This window comes from Natator depressus, chromosome 11 (assembly GCF_965152275.1).
Source record: "Natator depressus isolate rNatDep1 chromosome 11, rNatDep2.hap1, whole genome shotgun sequence".
Classification (NCBI taxonomy): domain Eukaryota; kingdom Metazoa; phylum Chordata; order Testudines; family Cheloniidae; genus Natator; species Natator depressus.
The window spans coordinates 36,867,664-36,891,397 of record NC_134244.1 but is presented as its reverse complement, the minus strand read 5'-3'; the positions used below and the strand labels follow the sequence as shown (position 1 = coordinate 36,891,397).

The window sequence follows — 23,734 nt, the reverse complement described above, 5'->3', positions numbered from 1 at the left end:
AATGTGCATGCAGATTGGATTGTATATGCAATATCTCCATTAAATTCAACCATAACTCCCTGAATTTAAAATATACTTGAGCACAATATATAAATAAAGAATACTGGTAAACTGAGAGGACCTTAGATCAAATGTTCTTGTCCCTGGCAATCTTGCCACATGCTCCTACATGCATGAAGTCTTGGTAATGCTGGAGGCTAGCTAAATGCATGCTCCTATACAAATCATAACTATGCTGAAAGCTAGTTATTTCATACTCCTAAATAGCTTATCATCTTGTTAAAGTTGGCATTTCTTCATCTCCTATTCCTAAAGGCAAAGCAAAAATATTCAAAGAGGAAAATGAGGTGTATTTTTAACTTGATAATGTCAGAAATAGCAGTAATGATGTGGAATGAGTAAAACACTCCATATTCCTATAAGTCTTGAATCTGCAACCAAAACCAAAAGGAAGTTTTTATTATGTCACTGGAAAGGCAGAACATAATGAATGAGTCTTTCTCAAAACATGGCTGCCCAAACCGATCTCTAGAAATCATCATCTCAGTATCCTCTACCTCTCTTTTTGGAAAGCATTTTTATATGAATAGTAAAGTGAAAGTCCATCTGAATAAAGCTCTCTCATTGCTATTAAGTAGTAGATACTAATAAAAGAAGGCAGTTGGGAAACTAACTCATAGTCTCTTGCCATTAAAAATGGATAACGATGTCCATGTGAGAGTGATCATAAAATGCAGGTGCTGTTTGCCTACCTTGTGTCTGGATTACCAAGATGTAATTTTGTTACTTTACTGGATCACATAGTAACTTACTCTGTTGGAGAACTGGGTTTGGCAAATGATTTTGGCGCTTTACTTTCCAGTTAGGTGCTTTACATTGGGAAGGCACAGAGGCCAGTGGCCTGATTTCCAGAAATGGGGCCAACACATGGAATAGGAGGAAGTAATCAGAGTAACATGCTCCCAGATGTGAACAGCTATGCTCTATCTATGACTATTTTTCTGCTACCACCTGCCCACTGCCACACAAGTATAGAGCACAACTATTAGGGCTTACTCCTCTGTGTCTATCCCACCACTTGTACAGCATAACCACCCTGGTTCTGCTGCCAGGGGGATCACCTTGGACACAAAGGTGGGGTCTGGGTTTGTTACTAAGTGCAGACAGGTCATTATTTCTGTGAATCATGTAGTTTCATGTAAAACAACATTTTAAACCAAAAATGGAGAAATCTATAAATTTAGGAATAAATAAAACACACACTTACTGCAAAACAACCACCAGACAAAAACAGCTTAGGCCATCCAAACACAGAGAAAAATGTTCATTTTCATTATCCACAACAATCCAGACAGAAATTTCCATTATAATATAAGAGAATCCTGCTCTGTCTTTATTGCCTTTATATACACCACAAATAAGAACCTTAAAATTGTTAAAGGAAAACCTTTGGTGGGTGTGGACCCTAAGAGCATCCCAAGCGCCAGATGGCAAGGGGCTCATTGAAGTTTCAGCTGCCCTGACCAGTTCAGTGTATCCCAATTCACTTATGTTATAATCTGTATCTAATAGGTGTTTTGTAAAGTATGGCGAGGTGTACAAACTCCACGTGGAACTGAAGGGGTTAAAGAGCAATTCTGGGCCCAAGCGACCCCGCCCAACCACATCTGCAGAGCATGAGGTAGAGCAGGAGTGACTGTTCCAGGAGAGAGTTGGACATTTTAGGGCAGATGGTTTGGGGACATTCAGGACTGGAAGTGTGTTGGGGTCACTTGACTAGTAGTAACCATGGCTGGTGCAGACCTCTGTGTATGTGATATAACAAACAGGCTGCTGGAGTCAGAGTTGCTGAATCAGGGTGCTCAACACACAGACACTCAGTGCATGACACTATGCTGGCTGGGAGCATCCAGAAAGGGAGCTAGAGCAGCAGAGCATTTTAAGGTAGTCAGGTCACAGGACAAGCAGTGATACAACCTCTCACTTGTCTGGACTGCACCCCCAAAATGTGACAGTAGGATTGTGACAGCTGCATTTTAGTTCGTTAGTAGCATTTCTGTGACTGCTTCATTCTTGGTATTATGAGGCAGAACAAGAGACAGTTGCTGTTTCCCCAATACCTGGATCTAGAGTCATAGCTCCAGTTAATTCAATTTACACCAGCTGAGACTCTGGCCCTTGGTCCTTTCTGACTCCTCACAAGAATGGAGCAGACATGTAGTGTGAGTACTGTGCTGCATTCAGTTACAAAAATGGATAACCTGAATCTGTATGCCGTGGTTGTGCTTTAAATCTAATAATCTTCCATTGATCCACTAAATACTTAATTAAGAAACAGACATTATTTGATCTTCATTTAATTTGAACCATAGTGTAACCTAGCAACAATACTGACCATACTATTATAGAGAAGTTTCTAAATTAACATGTAAAAAAATCTAAATTCTTTTAATCAAAATAAATCTTTCAATATGTAAACTGAGCTTTACTGTTTTTGTTTGGTTACCTTTAGCTTGGAAATACTGCTTTTTAAAAACCAGTGCAATACCAGGAATAATTTTCGTATTTTTACACTGGAATTATTCATTTCTGATGTAAGCGTATCTATTGTTAAAAAATTCATTTATTTCAAAACAGTTGCATGAGTTGGGACTCTAAAAGTGTTCCTCTGAAATCCATGCAGCATCGGTAATTAGTCTCTCAGGCTGCTCAACTGAGAAATCCAGGTGGGATACAAGGTTATTGAAAATGGCTTGCAGTAAGTAGTCTTTAATCGTATAGTTCTCATTTCCTTTAGACCTCTTGGGTGCCTCTGGGAAAACTTTTAAAAGCATTCTATCTGGAAGCCATTCTCCTCAGATACCATATTTCCTATAGCAGTTTCCCCTCATTCTTTATTATTAATAGTATCTTTTGGGTGTCTTTTTTTCTTGTGTTTATCTGATCTGCTTATTCCTCACTTGAAGACAACAGTCTTAAAAATATCAAAAAACTTATTGTGATGTCACAAACAGAATTAAGACTTCAGGTGGAAAGTAACAGGGGCTGATAAACAAAGAATGCAGTCTTGTACAAATTTTACTGCTGGGGGAATTCTGTGCCAAAAAATTGAAAATTCTGTGCACAATATTTTAAAATTCTGCAAAATTCTACATCTTTTATTTGTCAAAGTAACACAATATAATCACACTGGTTTCAATTATTTTGGTAATTTATTTAAACTAAATACAATAAATGAAGAATGGGAGTGGGGAGCATTGGAAGAAATCTCCTAACCCCCTTGCCTAAAAGTAATGTAGTTAGGTTTGACCCTTTATTTCTAGTTATTCGTCAACAAATATATGCAGCCATATGCTTAATGTTGCATCATAGGTAAGGCTACGTTTTAGTCACGGGTATTTTCAATAAAAGTCATAGACCGGTCATGGGCAGTAAACAAAAATTCACAGCCCATGACCTGTCCATGACTTTTACTATATACCCCTAACTAAAACTTGGGGGATGGCCAGGGTGGAGGGGTTCCCGGGGTGCTGAAGGGTGGACGGGGGGGCACCGCAGGTGCTCGGGGATGGGGTGGGGCTGGGGCAGACTCCGGCTCCTGGGAAGCAGCGACCTACAGCTCCTAGCTCCAGGTGCTGCCTCCACTCCGCCCCAAGCCCTGGTTCGACCATCCACAACAGGCTGCTGTAGAATTCACGGAGGTGACGGAATGTCACAGAATCCGTGACTTCAGTGACCTCCGTGACAAACACGGAGCCTTAATCATAGGCAACTGAAAAGTAAGTGAAGGCTGGGGAATCAAATTCACAATTTATATTGGCTACTGACCATCTCCAGAAAGGTCAGAAGCAAACAGTTCATGGAGCACATTTTGATAGGAAATTTTCAGTTCAAAAATTTAGACCAGTTCTAATCACTAAAGGACCATAAGAATTTATAAGGCCCTAGTGTCCTTTACACCAGTCTGGCAATCTAAAGGAGCCATAAAACTTTTACATCTGTTTTATACTCCTGGGGGAATTCACAAAAACAATGGGAACAATTCACTAAGCAGGCAAGCTGCTACATTCTGCTCTGTCTGAGAGGACAGAGCCTGCCCCATGCTTATCTCCTCAGAAACACCACGAAGCTCTTCCCCTCCACACCAAGCATGCCACAATAGAAAGTGAGAGGGACAGAGTGTCTCTCTCTTTCTCTCACACATTCACAATACCCATTTCTCTCCCCCAGCTTCCCCCCGGCAATGATTTATGTCTCTACAGGCTGCTCTGGGTGCCCGAACCGATCTGCCTGCGCTGCCAGGGAGGGGCGCATGACTGCTCATGCAACTTCCCTTTGTTTCCCCGTCAGAAGTCATTTTTCTGCAGGGAAGCAAAGAAATCTGTGGGGGACATGAATTCTGTGCATGTGCAGTGATGCAGAATTCCCCCAGGAGTAAAATTTCCCTCAGTAATAAAGGATGAAGGAAGTTAGAGAATTGTATAAATTACATATGTCAGCAGAAATGCTTTTGAAAATGTTGTCCATGGGGTGTAGATAGTCTATTAATTTATAGAGTCATTGTCAACCCCCTGAAGGTGTCTTTTGTTACCTGTGTCAAATACAAAAAGAAGTCTCCAAAAGTAATTTGAGAGTAGTTTATTGCTACCTGTTTAAATCCTGCCTGCCTGCTAGTTGTTGTAAATATTCAGGGAAAAAAAAGGACATCCACAATATAGTGATCACTTCTAAAGAGCAGTTTCTGGTTTACATATATAAATTGGGGGAATTACAGTGAATTCTCTTTTTGGACTGACACATGAATAAATGAACTATAAAAACCTGAAAATATTTTAAATGGAATGTCAGACAGCCTTAATTATACAGCTAGTTGTATGAGATGTTATGTTTTCTTCTTATTGCCTTTGCCAGTATGAAAGTGCTCACACATACCTAGGTTTGGTGCAGAGTAGGCATTTGATTAAATTACACTCAAACTTGCATTTTTTAACTGTTTTCTACCTCCTCAAAAATATGCATGATGCATGGCCACACTTCACAGCAATTTATCTCATGACGTACCCTAAATGACTTACATTGACATAAAACAAGTTAGCACACTATTAAGTGTCATAAATCATTGATATTCAGTAACTTCCAGAGAGAAGAAACATTAATGGAGCTTGAATGACTTTCAGGTGTCTGAAACCCAGTGAGTTCTATCCATTAAACATGAAGAAAGGACTACGTAGGAGAATCCTTTTTGGTTTAAGAAGAAAAATGTATTAGCCATTTACATATTTTAAAGGTATTACATTAGGACAAACAAATATCAATAGGGCCATAATTACAAAGTTAAGACTAGATGTTCATAAAGGTTCCTTCTGCCCTTAAAATCCATGAATCACTACTGCACAAATATTTAGGCATATATCTTCCCTTTGATGCAAGTACCTAACTATGATGGGTGTTCATTGAAAGGTGATAGATCCACTCTTTTTTTTTTCTTATTTAGGATGTGACACTTCAGATCTGTGCACAAATGGAGCGATAGCATTTGATATTTTCTGAAGAAACTCGCATCTTCATAAAGCGTTTTAAAGAAATCCTGACTTCTTTCTCAATATGTTCACCCCTAGTCCATGAATGGACATGGGGAGGAAATGTGCTTGCAAAGAAAGTTTGATTTGCCCCAGCCTGCCTTGTTATGTCAGTGAAAACCAGTGCATGGACTGACAGCAGCTTTCTCAGCTGAAAGAAAGTCAGTATTGCTTTATATCTTTGTCTGGTGGCTGGCATTTCATTTCAAATTCTTGTACATCAATTTGACATGTTAAATGAGATGGGATTGCAGTTGCCTTTCAAAGTTTTAAAGAGTATGTAAATATTTTTGCTTGGGAATTCTGCCATCAGTCCATAATGTCTTTCCCAACAAAAATAAAGCACTAGACAGACAGAAACTCTTGCAAACTAGATTATATAACAGAGTTGTCAGGCTGGCAAATGGTACCACTTATTCACCACTCAAATTAGAGGTCTGCTCGGGCCTAATTTTAAAGCCCGATCTGGACACAAACCCAACCTGGGCATAGGTGACCCAAGAATGTCAAGACCTTTTCAGACATGATGCTTCCCCCTAAAACTCTGTGAGTGACACTGCCGCCATCTCATCCTTGGGGCTCAACCTAGTCGAGACTTCCCACGCTCTGTGCCTGCGGGATTGGTGCAGTGGTGTCTGTGTGCCCCGCTCCTGCCAGCCACAAGCACCTCTCTTCACTGTGTGTGCTGCAGAACGAAAGGTTCTGTAACTCGTTGGCACGCTCCCTATGCAACACACACACTGCACAGCAAGGTAGATGCAACTAGCACAAGTGGGGCACACAGCCACACCCACTCCAACCACATGGGCAGGAGGAGGAGGAGGTACAACTACTTGACCTGAGCCCAAGAGGGTCAGATTGTTTTCTGACTCAACCAAAGCAGCCACTTTTAGTTTGGGTCCCACTGAGTTCAGGTCAGGTTGCAAGGCTCTAATTTAAAAATGATCCTAACCCAAATAACTCCAACAGAAAAAATTAAAGTATATGAAATATAGCTTGAAGATATTGGTCAAAATTTTCTGCCTCAGTGCACCATCTAAGCACTTCCCAAATCAATTAGGTCTGATTGGTGAGGTCCCTAGTGGACTTCATGAGTCTTCTGTTCGTCTCCCTTCCCTGGTAGATGACTATATTCTTAGGCCCTATGTGTATGTGGGTCTTTTTTCTCTTTTGCCCTTCCCATATTATTTTGTCTATGGTAGGAAAGTTTTGTCAAAGAGGGAGAGTTTTTTGCAGTATTACCAGAAAGTGGTCAGACTCCAAATTAGTCTGATGTCCTCTGGAAGTATGTTTCAAAGACTAACCCGCCTGACCAAAAACAATTTGTCTCCAGCTCTTACGTGCTTCACCCTGACTTTTGATGGCTGGCTGTATTGTCCTAGAGGAGCATAGCGTCTTGCTGGCTCATGAATGGAAATGTGGTTGCTGATGTCACTGGGTGCTGACCCAGTGATGGCCTTGAAAAGTATGATGCCCAAAGTTAGGAACCTAGATCCAGATTTAGGTACCTAATTTGATGTGGCCTGATTTTCAGAGGTTCTAATTACTTGCCACTCCTATTGAAATCAGTCAGAGTTGCTGGTGGTCATTACTTTGAAAAACAGACTAATCTGGTCTACGTGCCAAAATATTGATCTAGGTACCTAACTTCAAGCAATCATGTTTGAAAATTTGTCCATTACTTATATTTAATGTGCCTAAAATTCCCTCTTTTACCAGATCAGTTCCTTCCCTCTTCCTTAACATTGTGACTGCTGTGTTTTGTAACTCTTTACCTGCAACAATGCCTCAACTTTCATTTTTTATTATTTTAGAAAATCAAGAGTATCAAATACTCACCCCAGCTTTTTCAAGATACTATGAATAAACCACTGTCACTATGCAAGTTGTTTGAGCCAACACTTTTCACTTTCCTGGATATTTTTGCTGGTCTTCTTTACACGTAGATTTCACAATGCTTTTATATTTCCTTTAAGTGACTGATGTTTAGTTTCAGAGTAACAGCCGTGTTAGTCTGTATTCGCAAAAAGAAAAGGAGTACTTGTGGCACCTTAGAGACTAACCAATTTATTTGAGCATGAGCTTTCGTGAGCTACAGCTCACTTATTGACCATTCAAACAGTATAAAATCTGTGCATGGATTTGTTCTTACTGGCATTGGTGTCTCCTATCCCCTTTTTTCATAAGCCTGTTGTTTGTGTAAAAGGAAATAAATGAACTTTGTACAGTAAACTCATATCTGCTGGTTTAAGGACCCTAACTAGAAACAGATTTGTGTAAGAGCCAATTCCTACAGCCATTAATCAGGGTCAGATGCTTCCCATTCACACACAAAAGTGTACATAAGGAAAACACATGCCTTCTAAGATGCACAGCACATCAAGAACTACTAATTTATGATATCTTCCAGTCATGAATGGCTTGACATCAGCTAGACTCTCTGGTATCAGCCCGTGATCAGGGAAACAAACAGGGAAGACCAAGAAAAAAGAAAAGGAGTACTTGTGGCACCTTAGAGACTAACAAATTTATTTGAGCATAAGCTTTCATGAGCTACAGCTCACTTCATCGGATGCATGTAGTGGAAAATACAGTGGGGAGATTTTATATACACAGAGAACATGAAACAATGGGTGTTACCATACAGACTGTAACAAGAGTGATCAGGTAAGATGAGCTATTATTAGCAGGAGAGCGGGGTGGGGGGAAGAGGGGGAAACCTTTTGTAGTGATAATCAAGGTGGGCCATTTCCAGCAGTTGACAAGAACGTCTGAGGAACAGTGGTGGGGGAGGGGAAATAAACATGGGGAAATAGTTTTACTATGTGTAATGACACATCCACTCCCAGTCTCTATTCAAGCCTAAGTTAATTGTTTCCAGTTTGCAAATTAATTCCAATTCAGCAGTCTCTCGTTGGAGTCTGATTTTGAAGTTTTTTTTGTTAAAGAATTGCCACTTTTAGGTCTGTAATCAAGTGACCAAAGAGAGTGAAGTGTTCTCCGACTGGCTTTTGAATGTTATCATTCTTGATGTCTGATTTGTGTCCATTTATTCTTTTACGTAGAGACTGTCCAGTTTGGCCAATGTACGTGGCAGAGGGGCATTGCTGGCACATGATGGCATATATCACTTTGGTAGATGTGAAGGTGAATGAGCCTCTGATAGTGTGGCTGATGTGATTAGGCCCTGTGATGGTGTCCCCTGAATAGATATGTGGACACATTTGGCAACGGGATTTGTTGCAAGGATAGGTTCCTGGGTTAGTGGTTTTGTTGTGTGGTGTGTGGCTGCTGGTGAGTATTTGCTTCACGTTGGGGGGCTGTATGTAAGCAAGGACTGGCCTGTCTCCCAAGATCTGTGAGAGTAATGGGTCTCATTCAGGATAGGTTGTAGATCCTTGATGATGCGCTGGAGAGGTTTTAGTTGGGGGCTGAAGGTGATGGCTAGTGGCATTCTGTTATTTTCTTTGTTGGGCCTGTCCTGTAGTAGGTAACTTCTGGGTACTCTTCTGGCTCTGTCAATCTGTTTCTTCACTTCAGCAGGTGGGTATTGTAGTTGTAAGAACGCTTGATCGAGATCTTGTAGGTGTTTGTCTCTGTCTGAGGGGTTGGGGCAAATGTGGTTCTATCATAGAGCTTGGCTATAGACAATGGATCATGTGGTGTGGTCTGGATGAAAGCTGGAGGCATGTAGGTAGGCATAGCAGTCAGTAGGTTTCCGGTATAGGGTGGTGTTTATGTGACCATCGCTTATTAGCACTGTAGTGTCTAGGAAGTGGATCTCTTGTGTGGACTGGTCCAGGCTGAGGTTGATGGTGGGATGGAAATTGTTGAAATCATGGTGGAATTCCTCAAGGGCTTCTTTTCCACACATCCAGATGTTGAAGATGTCATCAATGTAGCACTAGTAGAGTAGGGGCATTAGGGGACGAGAGCTGAGGAAGCGTTGTTCTAAGTCAGCCATAAAAATGTTGGCATACTGTGGGGCCATGCTGGTACCCATAGCAGTGCCGCTGATTTGAAGGTATACATTGTCCTCAAATGTGAAATAGTTATGGGTGAAGACAAAGACTGGGAGTGGATGTTTCATTACACAAAGTAACACTATTTCCCCATGTTTATTCCCCCCCCCCCCCCCGCACTCCCACTGTTCCTCACACGATCTTGTCAACTGCTGGAAATGGCCCACCTTGATTATCACTACAAAAGGTTTCCCCCCCCTTCCCGCCTCCTCCCCCCTCTCTCCTGCTGGTAATAGCTCACCTTACCTGATCACTCTTGTTACAGTCTGTACGGTAACACCCATTGTTTCATGTTCTCTGTGTATATAAATCTCCCCACTGTATTTTCCACTGCTTGCATCCAATGAAGTGAACTGTAGCTCACAAAAGCTTATGCTCAAATAAATTTGTTAGTCTCTAAGGTGCCATAAGTACTCCTTTTCTTTTTGCGGATACAGACTAACACGGCTGCTACTCTGAAACCAGGGAAGACCAAGCAAATCTCAAACCAAACAAATACTCTCCCCAACCCTGCATACCTCTGCGCCTTCCAGCCCATCCTCTTTCCTCAGCAATAGGAGGACAATTTATAGCATATATTCCCACTGGCATATCAGCCCTGTACCACCCATCTCTCCATGGTCTCTGAAAACCATAAGATAGTTATTGCTGTTTGGCACAGCAGTGTAAGAAAAAGAGCATGCTAGCGGCAGAAACTGTTACTGGTTCCTTCCACCAAGTGAAGCAGAATATCACATTCTTGCAGCAGAAGGAATGGGGAACATATATTAGCCATCATTCTCCTCCTTGATTGTCCAACAGTGGGATAAGGGCCTTTCTGAATCTTTCCATTCTGTGATAATTGAAGGAAGCATATGCTTTCACAGATAAAACTTCCACTGACTTCAGCAATAACAAAAGTATTCCCTATTCTGATAAATTATTAAATACAATTAAACATAACTATTTGGAAAATCTAGTTTTTATCTCTAATTACAGAAGATGGCTTATAATATGTGCTCTACATTATGTTGACTGTATAGATTTACTCTTCCTTTGGGTGAAACTCACCACAGAAGAGAGACATAAGATTTTCTGCACTAGTCTAGGCACAGTCTGGTAAAAAAGGTGTCACTGGAGTACAATCAGGGATGGATCTCGGACCAGTCATCATGCAGCTTTAGTAGACCTAACACCCCAGGGCCTGCAGCATATACTTCACCTAATATCCATATAGGCTGAGGCAGTAGTTATGGGGTGGATTTTAGTCCCCAGCCCCAAACATCTGCACACTTAATCTCCACAAAGCCTGGTTGTTCAGACTTGATGTCTAAGTAGCATACACACATCAAGAAGGCAACTAACCAGGATGGGCAGGAATGGTGTCCCTAGCCTCTGTTTGCCAGAAACTGGGAATGAGCAACAGGGAATGGATCACTTGATGATTACCCGTTCATTCCCTCTGGGGCACCTGGCATTGGCCATTGTCAGAAGACAGAATACTGGGATAGGTGGACCTTTGGTCTGACCCAGTGTGGCCGTTCTTATGTTCTTCACTAAACATATTTGTTTTTCTTTTTTTTTAATTTTAAAACTGATATATGAAAACTCTATGAGAAGGAAACTATAATACATATGCTGGACTATTTGCATTAATAGTTCTGTTAAGTGACCTTTATTTCATGTCTGTAGTGATAGTAACCACCAACATATGGCACATACTTTCTCCAACTCTCCAAATACAGACCCAGCCTTCTCTCCCCACCACCTTTAAGTCTTTCTTTTAATTTAACTGTGTTAAAACACATTCTCTCTGTCACAGAGTGACTTTGTTTGTTTTCTGTTCTGGTTGGAAAAGCTGAAAATCTTTTTCTGATTCCAGATTCCTAATTTGTCCAGAACCTTGGGAAAGTCACTTCACTTCTCTGTTAAATGGGACTAATGATACTGACCTTTGTAAAGCGCTTTGAGATCTACAGATGAGAGCGAGGTATTACTAAAAGAATTCATTGGCTGTCCAGGTGGGAAGTAAAGATCTCATGGAACTACTTGAAAAAAACCCTCTCAAACAGCCCATATTCTTTCTTTCAGTAAAAGTCATTAAAGAGCAAGGTAGCGTGTGAACTATTGTTGAATGCACAGTGCCTACCTCATTTGCTACACAGTCCCTGTACTGCCTATCTAACTTATTATTGTAAAGCACCAAGGGACACCTAGAGTAGCAAAGGAGCTAATTAAGACAAATTCTATTCTATAAATAAAATTGCCAAGTTAACAATGTAACTGAGCATCCTTAGTAACTTTTCCCAATAACTTTTCATATCTATACTGTAGATGCTAGCATTAACATTGCTTCACACAATGAATTCACATAATACATCAGAGATCCTAACTGTACCCTATCGATGCTTTAGTGTACTCATTGATCTTACCTTAATTTAATAAAATGCTTCATGTTCTATCACCTCATTTCCCCCCCCCCCCTTTTCCTTGCTGAGTTTTTGGCCACTGCTCCATCCCCCTCTGACACACAGACAATACTAATGTTCAGGTTTGGACTCAACATGGCAGAATCAATTAGAGTTCGAGCTCTTCCTCCATCCCTGTGCTGTGCATAGAGGCAAGGCAGAGGTCTGAGACCTTAGGTACCTTCAGCCACAAGGGGGAAAGGTCACATGCAAGATGGAAGAAGAACGGCCTCTGTGAAGTCCTTTACTCTAGTCCCCCGGGGCCCAGGTCAGTGCCCTTGGGTCTTGGTGGCTGTCTCCTTCCATTACTTGGACTATGGGCCGATCAAGCAGCTGGGAAGAAGCAGGCTTGGACTAGTGTGTGCAGCCCTCGCTTGAGTTCAGCGGCAGGCCCTGGCCTGGCTCAGGGGGGAGAGGGGATGCGCGGTGTCTGGCACCGGCCGGTGGCTCTTACCTGCCTGACTCCCGCTGCCGCGCCGCTGGGGGCCTCAAACCTGCTCCTCAGCTCCTCCCAGGGGATGGGGAAGCGCTCTAGCCTGCGGCGGCCGTCCCGGGGCTCCTCCTTGGCCACTTCAGCCCCCACGCTGGCCTGCGGCGCTTTCTCCATGGCGCTGCTGCCGCCGCCGCGGCTCTTATCCGGCGGCCGGCTCTGAACTCGCCCCTCTTGGCCGCCAGCTGCAGCTGCTCTGGTCTCCTCCTCCCGCAGGGCGGCGGCGGCGGCCGCTGCTGGCGCGGGGCAAGCTCTCCTCCCCTCCGGGGTTTGCGAGCGCCTGCGGCGGCGGCCTCCCGCGGAGCCCCCCCGGGGACCGGCCCTCAGCGCATCGCCCGACTCCCACTGCTGCTTGAGGCGCTCCAGGGAGCCCTTCTGGATCGGGAACTTCGCCAGCTCCAGGGCGCCCTGCAAAAGCACCACGCGGCGGGGTCAAAACACTTGGCACCAACGCGTGAAGGACACACCTGCCCGCCCCAGGTCCGCGCCTAGCCCGGGAGCCTGGCGTGTGGTGGGACCCCACAGGCGCAGCCAGACATGGTCCAGCCCAGGCTGCTCTGCGCCCCGAAGGTCAGGTCAGCCGAGAACGCCCTGGGAACTGTCCTTTGGAGGAGGGTAGGCGTTGGAAGTGCAGCGTCAGACGGTCAATGACATAAGCAACTTCCCAAGGGAAAGAAAGGTCCCAGCCTGCAGGAAACAGGCGCAGGAAAAGCCTATTGCCCCTCATTTCCTTAGATGCAGCACAGAGCCACTGAAGAACTGTTATGTGGAAACTCCTTATTGTTAAATGCTGGGAAAAGCATCACTAATAAGCTCAACTCTAAAAACAAATATTGCTCAGGTTCATGATCTGGAGCACTTCCAAGATTTCCTGGTCTAGAACAAAGCCCTATCATAAACACATCACTTGAAAATAAGTAACATTATTTTTCACTGTGGTGCAACCACTCTGAATGGAGTCCCATCTGCAAACAAATCTTTCAGTCAGCCCACATTCACAAAGGTATTGAGGGTCCTCACTTCCATTGACCAAAGCCACCTGTGCTTTCATAAATACCCTAGAATGATGCAGAGATATCAGCCACTAAATATTAGAAAGCAGTTATTTACACATTGGATTTGGATAACTATCCAGGACTGTTTAAGATACAGTAAATTAAAATCCCAAATGTATATAGCTGAACTTGCTAGAAGAATGGGGTGTACACAAGTGCCTGGAGATGACTAGACACCAGTGGTGCAATTTTTGCAACCAAACAGATCTTGTGCCTTAAAAGTCTCCCTCTCCTGTGGAGGATTTCCTACCCAACACTGTGAATTCCATTGAATAACAGGCAGTTTCTTAAAAAAAAAAAAGGCATTACTTTCCCGCAGAACAGAAGGAATTGTCCAGCTCCGATGGATTTGGGAAAAGAAGGACCATTTTTGTTCATGCGAGGCCTGACTGGTCAGTAGCTGGAATTTAGCTTGAACAAAAGAAGTACAAAACCTTTGTACGCAAGTTCATTAAAAATTTAGCACTAGAGACTTGCTAAAAGAAATGCAGACCTCAATATTTTAATGAGTAAGAGGGCTACTCTGGGCTGGATTCCTATTTCTGCACGATCTAGGCTGAAAAACTGCAATACTAAATTCATCTAGAGCCATGTCTCTCCTTGGCAGACACCACTGGCAAGACTTGGATAGAGCCCTACTACACACTTTAAAAGAGGCCCTTCTCCTCTTTGGTACCTCTGCCCCTATAGCCATAGTTGAGTGCAAGGTGCATTAATTTGGACCCACAAAGGTGAAGATGTCCCTTTTATATTTCAGTAGTTTTGTAATGGGGTAGGAGGGATGTAAAAGGTGTCTTATTAACTGTCACAACTGATGATGGTGATCTCATCAGGATGGTTAATAAGAGAGTCAACTCAAGGCCACTGTCCATGTTAATATAGGATGCATCTTTAGTCAAGAGAACTTTTACTTTTCACTGTACATACAGTTAGAACTGCCAGAGACACAGACCACTATGAACTTTCAATTTGCCAGTTACTGCATCTGTGGCTGGGAGGGTGTTACTTGAACAGAGAAAGGTAGTTGAAAAATATGTACAACTTCATGCCTGCTCTGCAGATTGAAAGGAGAAATTAAAAAGATTATACCTATTTGTTCCATTTGTCTAATAATTTCCTGTTGAACTCATTGCTGTTGGAATATCTGAAGTTCTATAAGTTTACATAGGGGGTGGGCAAGCAATGTGTAATTAAATATATCTCAGATAGTGACACTGTTACTACAAACTTAGCTCAAAGACCCTATGAGAAATGGACATGAGTCACTAAACGCTATCTTTCTAAATTAGTACAACCAATGAATGATCAACAAAGATACATTTTACTAAATATATCAATGAATGCATGTTCAGCCAAAGTACTGAAGTCACTATGTACTATAAATAAATAAAAAGAAAGTTATATCTTTTCCTTTTAAAGAGTACAGGTCAAGTAAAGATCAAACAGGGACTGTCCTATATTTTAGATGATTGAGTTAAGAGCAGCAAGTGACAACTGACAGTATAAAATGGCTGAGTCTAAGCCCTGGTCTACACTACAAGTTTAGGTCGAATTTAGCAGTGTTAGATCGATTTAACCCTGCACCCGTCCACACAACGAAGCCACTTTTTGTCGACTTAAAGGGCTCTTAAAATCAATTTCTGTACTCCTTCCCGACGAGGGGATTAGTGCTGAAATCGACATTGCCAGGTCAAATTTGGGGTAGTGTGGATGCAATTCGACAGTATTGGCCTCTGGGAGCTATCCCAGAGTGCTCCATTGTGACCGCTCTGGACAGCACTTTCAACTCAGATGCACTAGCCAGGAACACAGGAAAAGCCCCAGGAACTTTTGAATTTAATTTCCTGTTTGGCTAGTGTGGCGAGCTCATCAGCACAGGTGACCATGCAGTCCCAAAATCGCAAAAGAGCTCCAGCATGGACTGAATGGGAGGTACTGGATCTGATTGCTGTATGGGGAGATGAATCTGTGCTATGAGAACTCCGTTCCAAAAGACAAAATGCCAATATATTTGCCAAAATCTCCAAGGGCATGATGAACAGAGGCTACAACAGGGACCCGCAGCAGTGCCGCGTGAAAATTAAGGAGGTCAGGCAAGCCTACCAAAAAACCAAAGAGGCAAACGGCTGTTCCAGGTCAGAGCCCCAGACATGCCGCTTCTGTGATGAGCTGTATGCAATTCTAGGGAGCGCCCCTACTACTACCCCATCCCTGTCTATGGACACCTGCAAGGGGGGAATCTCATGCAACAGGCATGAGGATTTTGGGGATGAGGAAGATGAGGAGGATAGCGCACAGCAGGTAAGCGGAGAAACCATTCTCCCTGACAGCCAGGAACTGTTTATCACCCTGAACCCAATACCCTCCCAACACTCCCAAGGCAGGCTCCCGGACCATGAAGCCGGAGAAGGCACTTCTGGTGAGTGTACCTTTGTAAATATAATATATGGTTTAAAAGCAAGCATGTTTAATGATTAATTTGCCCTGAAGGCTTGGGATGCATTTGCGGCTAGTACAGCCCCTCCTTTTAAATGGCCAACCCAACAGGTGCTTGGTATGGGAAAGGAGGACGCTGCTGTTTGAAACCATTCCCACATTGTTATGAAGGTTGAAGAAGCCGAAAGATGTGGCTTATCATGGCTACCTGCAAGCCGAATTCTGTTGACTGGCCCTGCATGTGTGACCTCTCATACCAAACTGGCAGGCCCTCAATATAAGAGGCAAAATGCAACCTTGTACCGAAAGCATGTGTGCTATGTAATGTTAACGGCTTGGTTCACTGTGAAAGAGTCTACCCATTGTTCTCTAAAATGTGTCTTTTTAAAGACTAATCTCCCTTTTTTCCCTCCGGCAGCTGCAAATGTTTCAACGCTCCCCCTATCATCTCTGTCCCAGAGGCTAACACAGAAAAGAAGTCGAAAAAAACGCACTCGCAATGAAATGTTCTCTGAGCTCATGCAGTCCTCCTGCACTGAAAGAGCTCAGCAGAATGCGTGGAGGCAAACAATGTCAGAGTCCAGGAAAGCAGAAAATGAACGCGAGGACAGGAGGGATGAGCAAGATGAGAGGCAGGCAAGATGAAAGGTGGCGGCAACACAGTGTGGGGAGGCAGGATGCAATGCTGACGCTACTGGGGGGATCAAACTGATATGCTCCAGCGTCTGGTGGAGCTGCAGGAAAGGCAGCAGGAGCAGAGACTGCCGCTGCAGCCCCTGTGTAACCGCCCGCTCTCCTCCCCAAGTTCCATAGCCTCCTCACCCAGATGCCCAAGAACGCGGGGGGGGGCTCCCACCGGGCACCCAACCACTCCACCCCAGAAGACTGCCCAAGCAACAGAAGGCTGACATTCAGTAAGTTTTGAAGTGCGCTGTGGCCTTGTCCTTCCCTCCTCCCCCACCCCTCCCGGGCTACCTTGGCAGTTTCCCCCTATTTGTGTGATGAATTAATAAAGAATGCATGATTTTGAAACAACAATGACTTTATTGCCTCTGCAAGCGGTGATCGAAGGGGGGAGGGCCACTGGCTTACAGGGAAGTAGAGTGAACCAAAGGGGCGGGTTTTCATCAAGGAGAAACAAACAGAACTGTCACACCATAGCCTGGCCAGTCATGAAACTGGTTTTCAAAGCTTCTCTGATGCGCAGCATGCCCTGCTGTGCTCTTCTAATCGCCCTGGTGTCTAGCTGCATGTAAGCAGTTGCCAGGCGATTTGCCTCAACCTCCCATCCCGACATAAACGTCTCCCCCTTATTCTCACAGATATTGTGGAGCACAGAGCAAGCAATAACAATGGGAATATTGATTTCGCTGAGGTCTAACCAAGTCAGTAAACTGTGCCAGCGTGCTTTTAACCGTCCAAATGCACATTCTACCACCATTCTGCACTTGCTCAGCCTATAGTTGAACAGATCCTTACTACTGTCCAGGGTGCCTGTGTATTGCTTCATGAGCCATGGCATTAAGGGGTAGGCTGGATCCCCAAGGAGAACTATAGGCATTTCAACATCCCCAACAGCTATTTTCTGGTCTGGGAAGTAAGTCCCTTCCAGCAGCTGTTCAAACAGACCAGAATTCCTGAGGATGCGAGCGTCATGTACCTTTCCCAGCCATCCCACGTTGATGTTGGTGAAACGTCCCTTGTGATGCACCAGTGCTTGCAGCACCACTGAAAAGTACCCCTTGTGGTTTATGTACTGGCTGCCAAGGTGGTCCGTCCCAAGACAGGGATATGCGTTCCGTCTATCGCCCCACCACAGTTAGGAAATCCCACTGCAGCAAAGCCATCCACTATGACCTGCACATTTCCCAGAGTCACTACCCTTGATAGCAGCAGCTCAGTGATTGCGTTGGCTACTTGGATCACAGCAGCCCTCACAGTAGATTTGCCCACTCCAAATTGATTCCCGACTGACCGGTAACTGGCGTTGCAAGCTTCCAGAGGGCTATCGCCACTCGCTTCTGAACTGTTAGGGCTGCTCTCCTCTTGGTATTCTTGCGCTTCAGGGCAAGGGAAAGCAAGTCAGAAAGTTCCATGAGAGTGCAAAAGGTTCTCAGCCACTGGAAATCATCCGAGACCTGCAACACTATGCAGTCCCACCAGTCTGTGCTTGTTTCCCGGGCCCAGAATTGGCGTTCCACGGCATGAGCCAGCCCCATTGGCACCAGGGGATGTCCAAATTGCCAGGGCCTGTGCTTTAAGAGAAGTCTGTGTCCATGTCCTCATCACTCTCGTCACCGCGCTGCTGTCCCCACCTCGGTTCTGGTTCTGCACATACTGCAGGATAATGCTCGAGGTGCTTACAATGCTCATAACTGCCACAGTGAACTGAGCGGGCTCCATGCTTGCTGTGGTATGGCGTCTGCAGGACTCCATGCTTGCTGTGGTATGGCGTCTGCAGGAGAGCAGAGTTGCAGCAGAAGCGGTGGCTAAAGACGGATGCCATGAGAATAGATATTTATAGAGAACAACGAAAGGACCTGCAAGGTGGATTCATGGGAGCAGGAGAGCAGAGTTGCAGCAGAAGTGGTGGAGGACAATGGTTAGCACCGCGCACACTTCCCGAAGAAGAACACACGTATCCGGGAGCCCATGACAGACAATATGGAAAAATTCGCTATTGAGACAATAGCAGCAGAGCAGAGTTGCAGCGGAAGCTGTGTATGATGACGGTTAGCAGCACCCAGGAGGACCAGAATAGATCCACCAAGCTGCAGGAGAGCAGAGTTGCAGTGGAAGCGGTGGATGACAATGGTTAGCAGACCTACTGCACTGTCTGCTGCCAGCAGCACCCAGGACACAACAGCGGCGGTATCGATGAGTTGAGCTGAGCGGGCTGCATGTTTGCCGTGGTATGGCGTCTGCGTGGAGAAAAGGTGCGAAACGATTGTCTGCCGTTGCTTTCACAGAGGGAGGGGTGACTGACGACATGTACCCAAAACCATCCGTGACAATGTTTTTGCCCCATCAGGCATTGGGAGCTTAACCCAGAATTCCAATGGGCGGCGGAGTCTGCAGGAAAGCTGCCCATGGTGCACCGCTCCATAAGTCAATGCTAGCCATGGTAATGAGGATGCACTCCATTGACTTAATGCGTTTAGTGTGGACATACGCAATGGACTGTATAAAATTGATTTCTAAAAATCAACTTTTATAATATCGACCTAATTTCGTAGTGTAGACATATCCTAGAGCAGCATCTCCTTCATGAGAGCAGTAAGGCAGTAAGTGTTAATTTAATCTGCTTTCCTGTGCGTCTAAGTTGATAGGATAGGATACTAGATCTTTACAGGACACTGAGCATTGCTGTTACATTTTAACATCTTTTAGTTCCAACCTGTTTATTGGGAAAAGATTAAAGTGGTGGAGGTAGTTATTAAATTTTGGAAAATACTGTCTGAGGCTTTCTGAAAGAGTATTAGCTAGTCCTGCTGGACATAGGTGGAAGTAGTTTGAGGATTAGCCTGATTCCTTGTCATGACTAGAGCAGGGGCTATGGTTTCTGTTCCAAATAGATATGTCTGAGAAATGTGTGGATGAAGTGTGGGCAGGGACCGGGCAAAGGTTGAGTCTGCTCCTGCACCAATGGGCACAGTATTTGGCCTCAGGGCACGTTCCATCACAGTAGTAATATTTGGAGAGGTTATTTTTATTCATTGCTTACTGAGATCTAGTATGTATTAAATGCAGTGTAATTATTTGTGATTTTTTAAAATAAAGCTGCAGGCTTTTCAGACCCAGAAGAAAAACAGTTTTTATTTTATTTTGTTTTTTGTTTTGTTGTGGGAAACCAGGTAGGTGGTAAAGTCATGTAATAAAATGTATGTTCCTCTATATGCAAGAGAAGAATGGTGAAAGCATCTCATAACTTTTCATGGATCAGGTTCTAAAGTATGATTCTAGCCAAAATTAGTTTATCTTTAGTGCAGTGATGGCTAGCAGGTGTATTATGGGCTACAAGGTGGGCATTTAGGGCCTGATTCAAAGTCCATATAAGTTAATGGAAATACTATTAATTTCATGGGTCTATATAGTTTTCTGTGGCCTGTGACAGGCTCTCAGATCTGTGGTAGCCCCACTTCCAAATCCTCTTCCATGCAGTGTCCTAAATTTAGTTCAACTGTGATTTATTTATTTATTTATTTTACAGCCTACCTATTTTGGGGGAAAACTATTCTCACTCATGGTTCCATCAGTATTTTGGTTTCCCATATCCATTAAAAAAATCAGGGGTCAGATTTACCATTGTATAACTCCAATTTTATACCAGTGTAATTCCATTGAGATTAATGAAGTCACAAATGACATAAAACTGGAATAATGCAGTGGTGACTCAGATATCCAGAGTGTTTTCATTATCATAGCATCTTTGTTGGGAATTTATTGCCACACAGCAGCATATTACTTCACTATATGAAGAGAAAGGAAATGCAGGTGAGAAGGTTAGGAGGGCAGAAATAGTTAATTTCAACACATATGGGCTTGTGTAAATCCACCTCCACACATAAAAAGAAAATAAATTAAACAGGAGGTGGGATTGGGGAACAGGTTTACTTAAAAACATATGGACCAAATTCTGCTTTAGATAATGCCTATGTAAATCTGGACCACTGGTCTGACTGATAACAGATTTTGGCACATCTGTTTAAAGGTAAAGCAACGTTTAATTAGGTATCTTGTTCTTGGACCACTGCTGATATCAAACTACTGAACACTGGCAGTCCCATCTGTGAAAGTGATTTATAGATTCCTTCTCTGTAGCTCACAATGTTTGGCTCTTCATAACAGCCTTGTAAAAATAGAACGAGGACATTATTTTGCCATTTGTTTCCCACAGCTATAAACATCATTTAACAAAAACCACTGCATTTTTACACTACATTGTCTGTGATATATAGGATCATAGCAATTAGAGACAGAAAAGGCCCATTAGATCACAGAGTCCCCCTCCACCTCCAGCAGGAGCAACAATAATCCCCTAGACAGGAAGTGTCAGACATTAAGCTGATATTACAGTAGAGAGAAAAGACTTATTAAATCTTAGCCAAAAGGCCAAGAAGAAGTGATGCATTTTTTCAAAGCCCTAAAAATATAAACCTTTAAATGCAACATCCACAGGCTGAACTTTTAAAACCAGATCCATTATAATATAGCTAATGAAGTCAGTGAAAGGCTCAATGTGTTGATACAGTCAGGGCCGGCTCCAGGCACCAGCAAAACAAGCAGGTGCTTGGGGCCGCACATTTCTAGGGGCGGCATTCCGGCGCCGGCCATGCCGCCCCTAGAACTGTGCCCCCGCCGCCCCAGCTCGTCTCCGCCTGCTCCCCTGAGCGCGCCCCCACTGCACCGCTTCTCCCCCCTCCCTCCCAGGCTTGCAGCGCGAAACAGCTGTTTGGCGCGGCTAGGGAGGGAGGAGAAGCGGAGCGGCGGCGCGCTCAGGGGAGGCGGCGGCAGTGGAGCGGAGGTGAGCTGGGGCGGGGAGCAGTTCCTCTACCCGCCCCCCCCGTTACTTCCTGCGCTCCCCCACACCTTCGCTCACCTCCGCTCCGCCTGCTCCCCTGAGCGCGCCGCCGCTCCCCCGCCTGAGCGGGAGGGGGGAGAAGCGGAGCGGCGGCCTGTTCAGGGGAGCAGGTGGAGCGGAGGTGAGCTGTGGCGGGCGGGAAGCCGCAGAAACCAATGGGGGGGGGGAATGCGGCACCTCCGGGGGAGGAGGCAGGGCCGGGGATTCGGGGACGGGGCGCACGAGAAAAAAAAAGCGGGGGTGGCCAAAAAATGTTTTGCTTGGGGCCGCAAAAATCCTAGAACGGGCCCTGGCTACGGTATCAATATGGTAATTGGCTACTGAGTTAAGTGTGTTGTTCAGATATTTTATTTTTGATATTGCCAGCAGCACTGCTGTCTATCATGAATGCAAGCGCACAATTAGGGAGAATTGCCAAATAGGGTGGGGGGTAATGAATGAATGCTGGATAATCAGTGTGTGCTGCAATGAAGGTTGTTATGACAGGTGAGTGCTGTGTTCGCTCAGATTTGATACAGCTGTCAGTATTGTAGGGAGAGATACTGCATTTTAATGCAAATATGAGTTACAGGTCATGTATGGCTGTGACAAAAAGCCTGCTTTCTGCCTCATATAGTCAGAGGGCACAAGCCAGTGAAGAGATTACCTATGTGCTAATTCTTCCACCATGAAAAATATTAAGGTCTGGATCAACAAAGGGGCTTATGCATTGCAGTGCTCAGTATCATGGCACCTCACTTTTAGGTGCCTAGAAAATCACAGGAACAACACTGCAACCAACAAAGCCTGAGGGCATGTCTACACTTAATTTAAAATGACATCCAGCTGCTGCAGAAATTAAGTCAGTCGGGCACGTCCACACCACACTCATTGTGTTGGTGGAGTGCATCCTCATTAGCAGTGCTTGCATCGATGCACAGAGCAGTGCATCGCGGGTAGGTATCCCACAGTGCAACTAGCTGCAGGCATTTTTGGGAAGGGCTTGCTATACCTCATGGAATCAAAACATTGTTGCAGGGGGGAATGGGAATATGGCTTCGACCTTCCATGATGCAGTTTTCTCCCTCCCTCTTCTGATATCAATGGCAAACAACCCACGCTTTTTTGCACCTTTTTTCACAAGCCTGGCTTAGCTGCGTGTATGCCATAGCGCAAGAAGCATGGACCCCATTTAGCACGTTGCACCTTATCCTGCAGTATTTCCAGGGCTGAGACAGCAGTCGCCACGTGGAACAGTGCTATGTCATTCAAGCAGCCAGGCTGCAAGCCATAGAACAAAACAATTCCCAGTTGCTGCTGGCAGTCGCGCAGCAGCTGAACACGTTTCTGGTCCCGGGAAAGAAGCACTGACTGATGGGATTGCATCATTAGGCAGCTATGGGATGACAAGCAGTGGCTGCAGAACTTTTGAAGGCAGAAGGCCGCTTTCCAGGAACTTTCTGCAGGGTTTTCCGCAGGTCTGAAGCGCAGCAACACTAAAATGAGAGCTGCTCTGACAGTGGAGAAGCAAGTGGCAATCGCTCTGTGGAATCGTGCAACACCAGACTGCTACTGGTCAGTGGGGCATCAATTTGGAGTTGGTAAATCCACCGTGGGAGCTCTTGTGATCCAAGTATGCAGGGCCATTAATCGACTTCTGCTGAGAAGCGTAGTGATTCTGGGTAATGTGCAGGACATAGTGCAGGGATCGGCAACCTTTGGAACGCGGCCCACCAGGGTAAGCCCCCGGTGGGCTGGGCTGGTTTGTTTACCTGCCGTGTCCACAGATTAGGCCGATCACAGCTCCCACTGGCCACGGTTCGCTGCTTCAGGCGAATGGGGGTTGCAGGAAGCGGTGGCCAGCACATCCCTCGGCCCGTGCTGCTTCCCACAGCCCCCATTGGCCTGGAGCAGCGAACCGCGGCCAGTGGGAGCTGCGATCAGCCAAACCTGCGGACGCAGCAGGTAAACAAACTGGCCCAGCCTGCCAGGGGTCATACCCTGGCGGGCCGTGGGCTAAAGGTTGCTGATCCCTGACATAGTGGATGGTTTTGCCGCAATGGGGTTTCCTAACTGTGGTGGGGTGATAGATGGAATGCATTTCCCTATGTTGGCACTAGACCACCTTGCCAAAGAGTACATAGA

At 44.8% G+C, this 23,734-nt stretch overlaps 1 protein-coding gene and 1 pseudogene across 1 annotated transcript in view; one reads left to right on the top strand and one right to left on the bottom strand.

The window, feature by feature from the left end:
* XIRP2 (xin actin binding repeat containing 2) overlaps positions 1-13,042 on the bottom strand; it is a 157,936-nt gene extending 144,894 nt beyond the window's left edge. The window contains exon 1 of the mRNA XM_074967494.1: positions 12,503-13,042. Within this exon, the coding sequence (XP_074823595.1) occupies positions 12,503-12,655 (153 nt within the window). The 5' untranslated portion in view covers positions 12,656-13,042. The remainder of the gene's footprint in view (positions 1-12,502) is intronic.
* A 33-nt stretch (positions 13,043-13,075) lies between these two features.
* LOC141995834 (myb/SANT-like DNA-binding domain-containing protein 7) lies at positions 13,076-16,674 on the top strand (annotated as a pseudogene).
* The last annotated feature ends 7,060 nt before the right edge of the window (positions 16,675-23,734 follow it).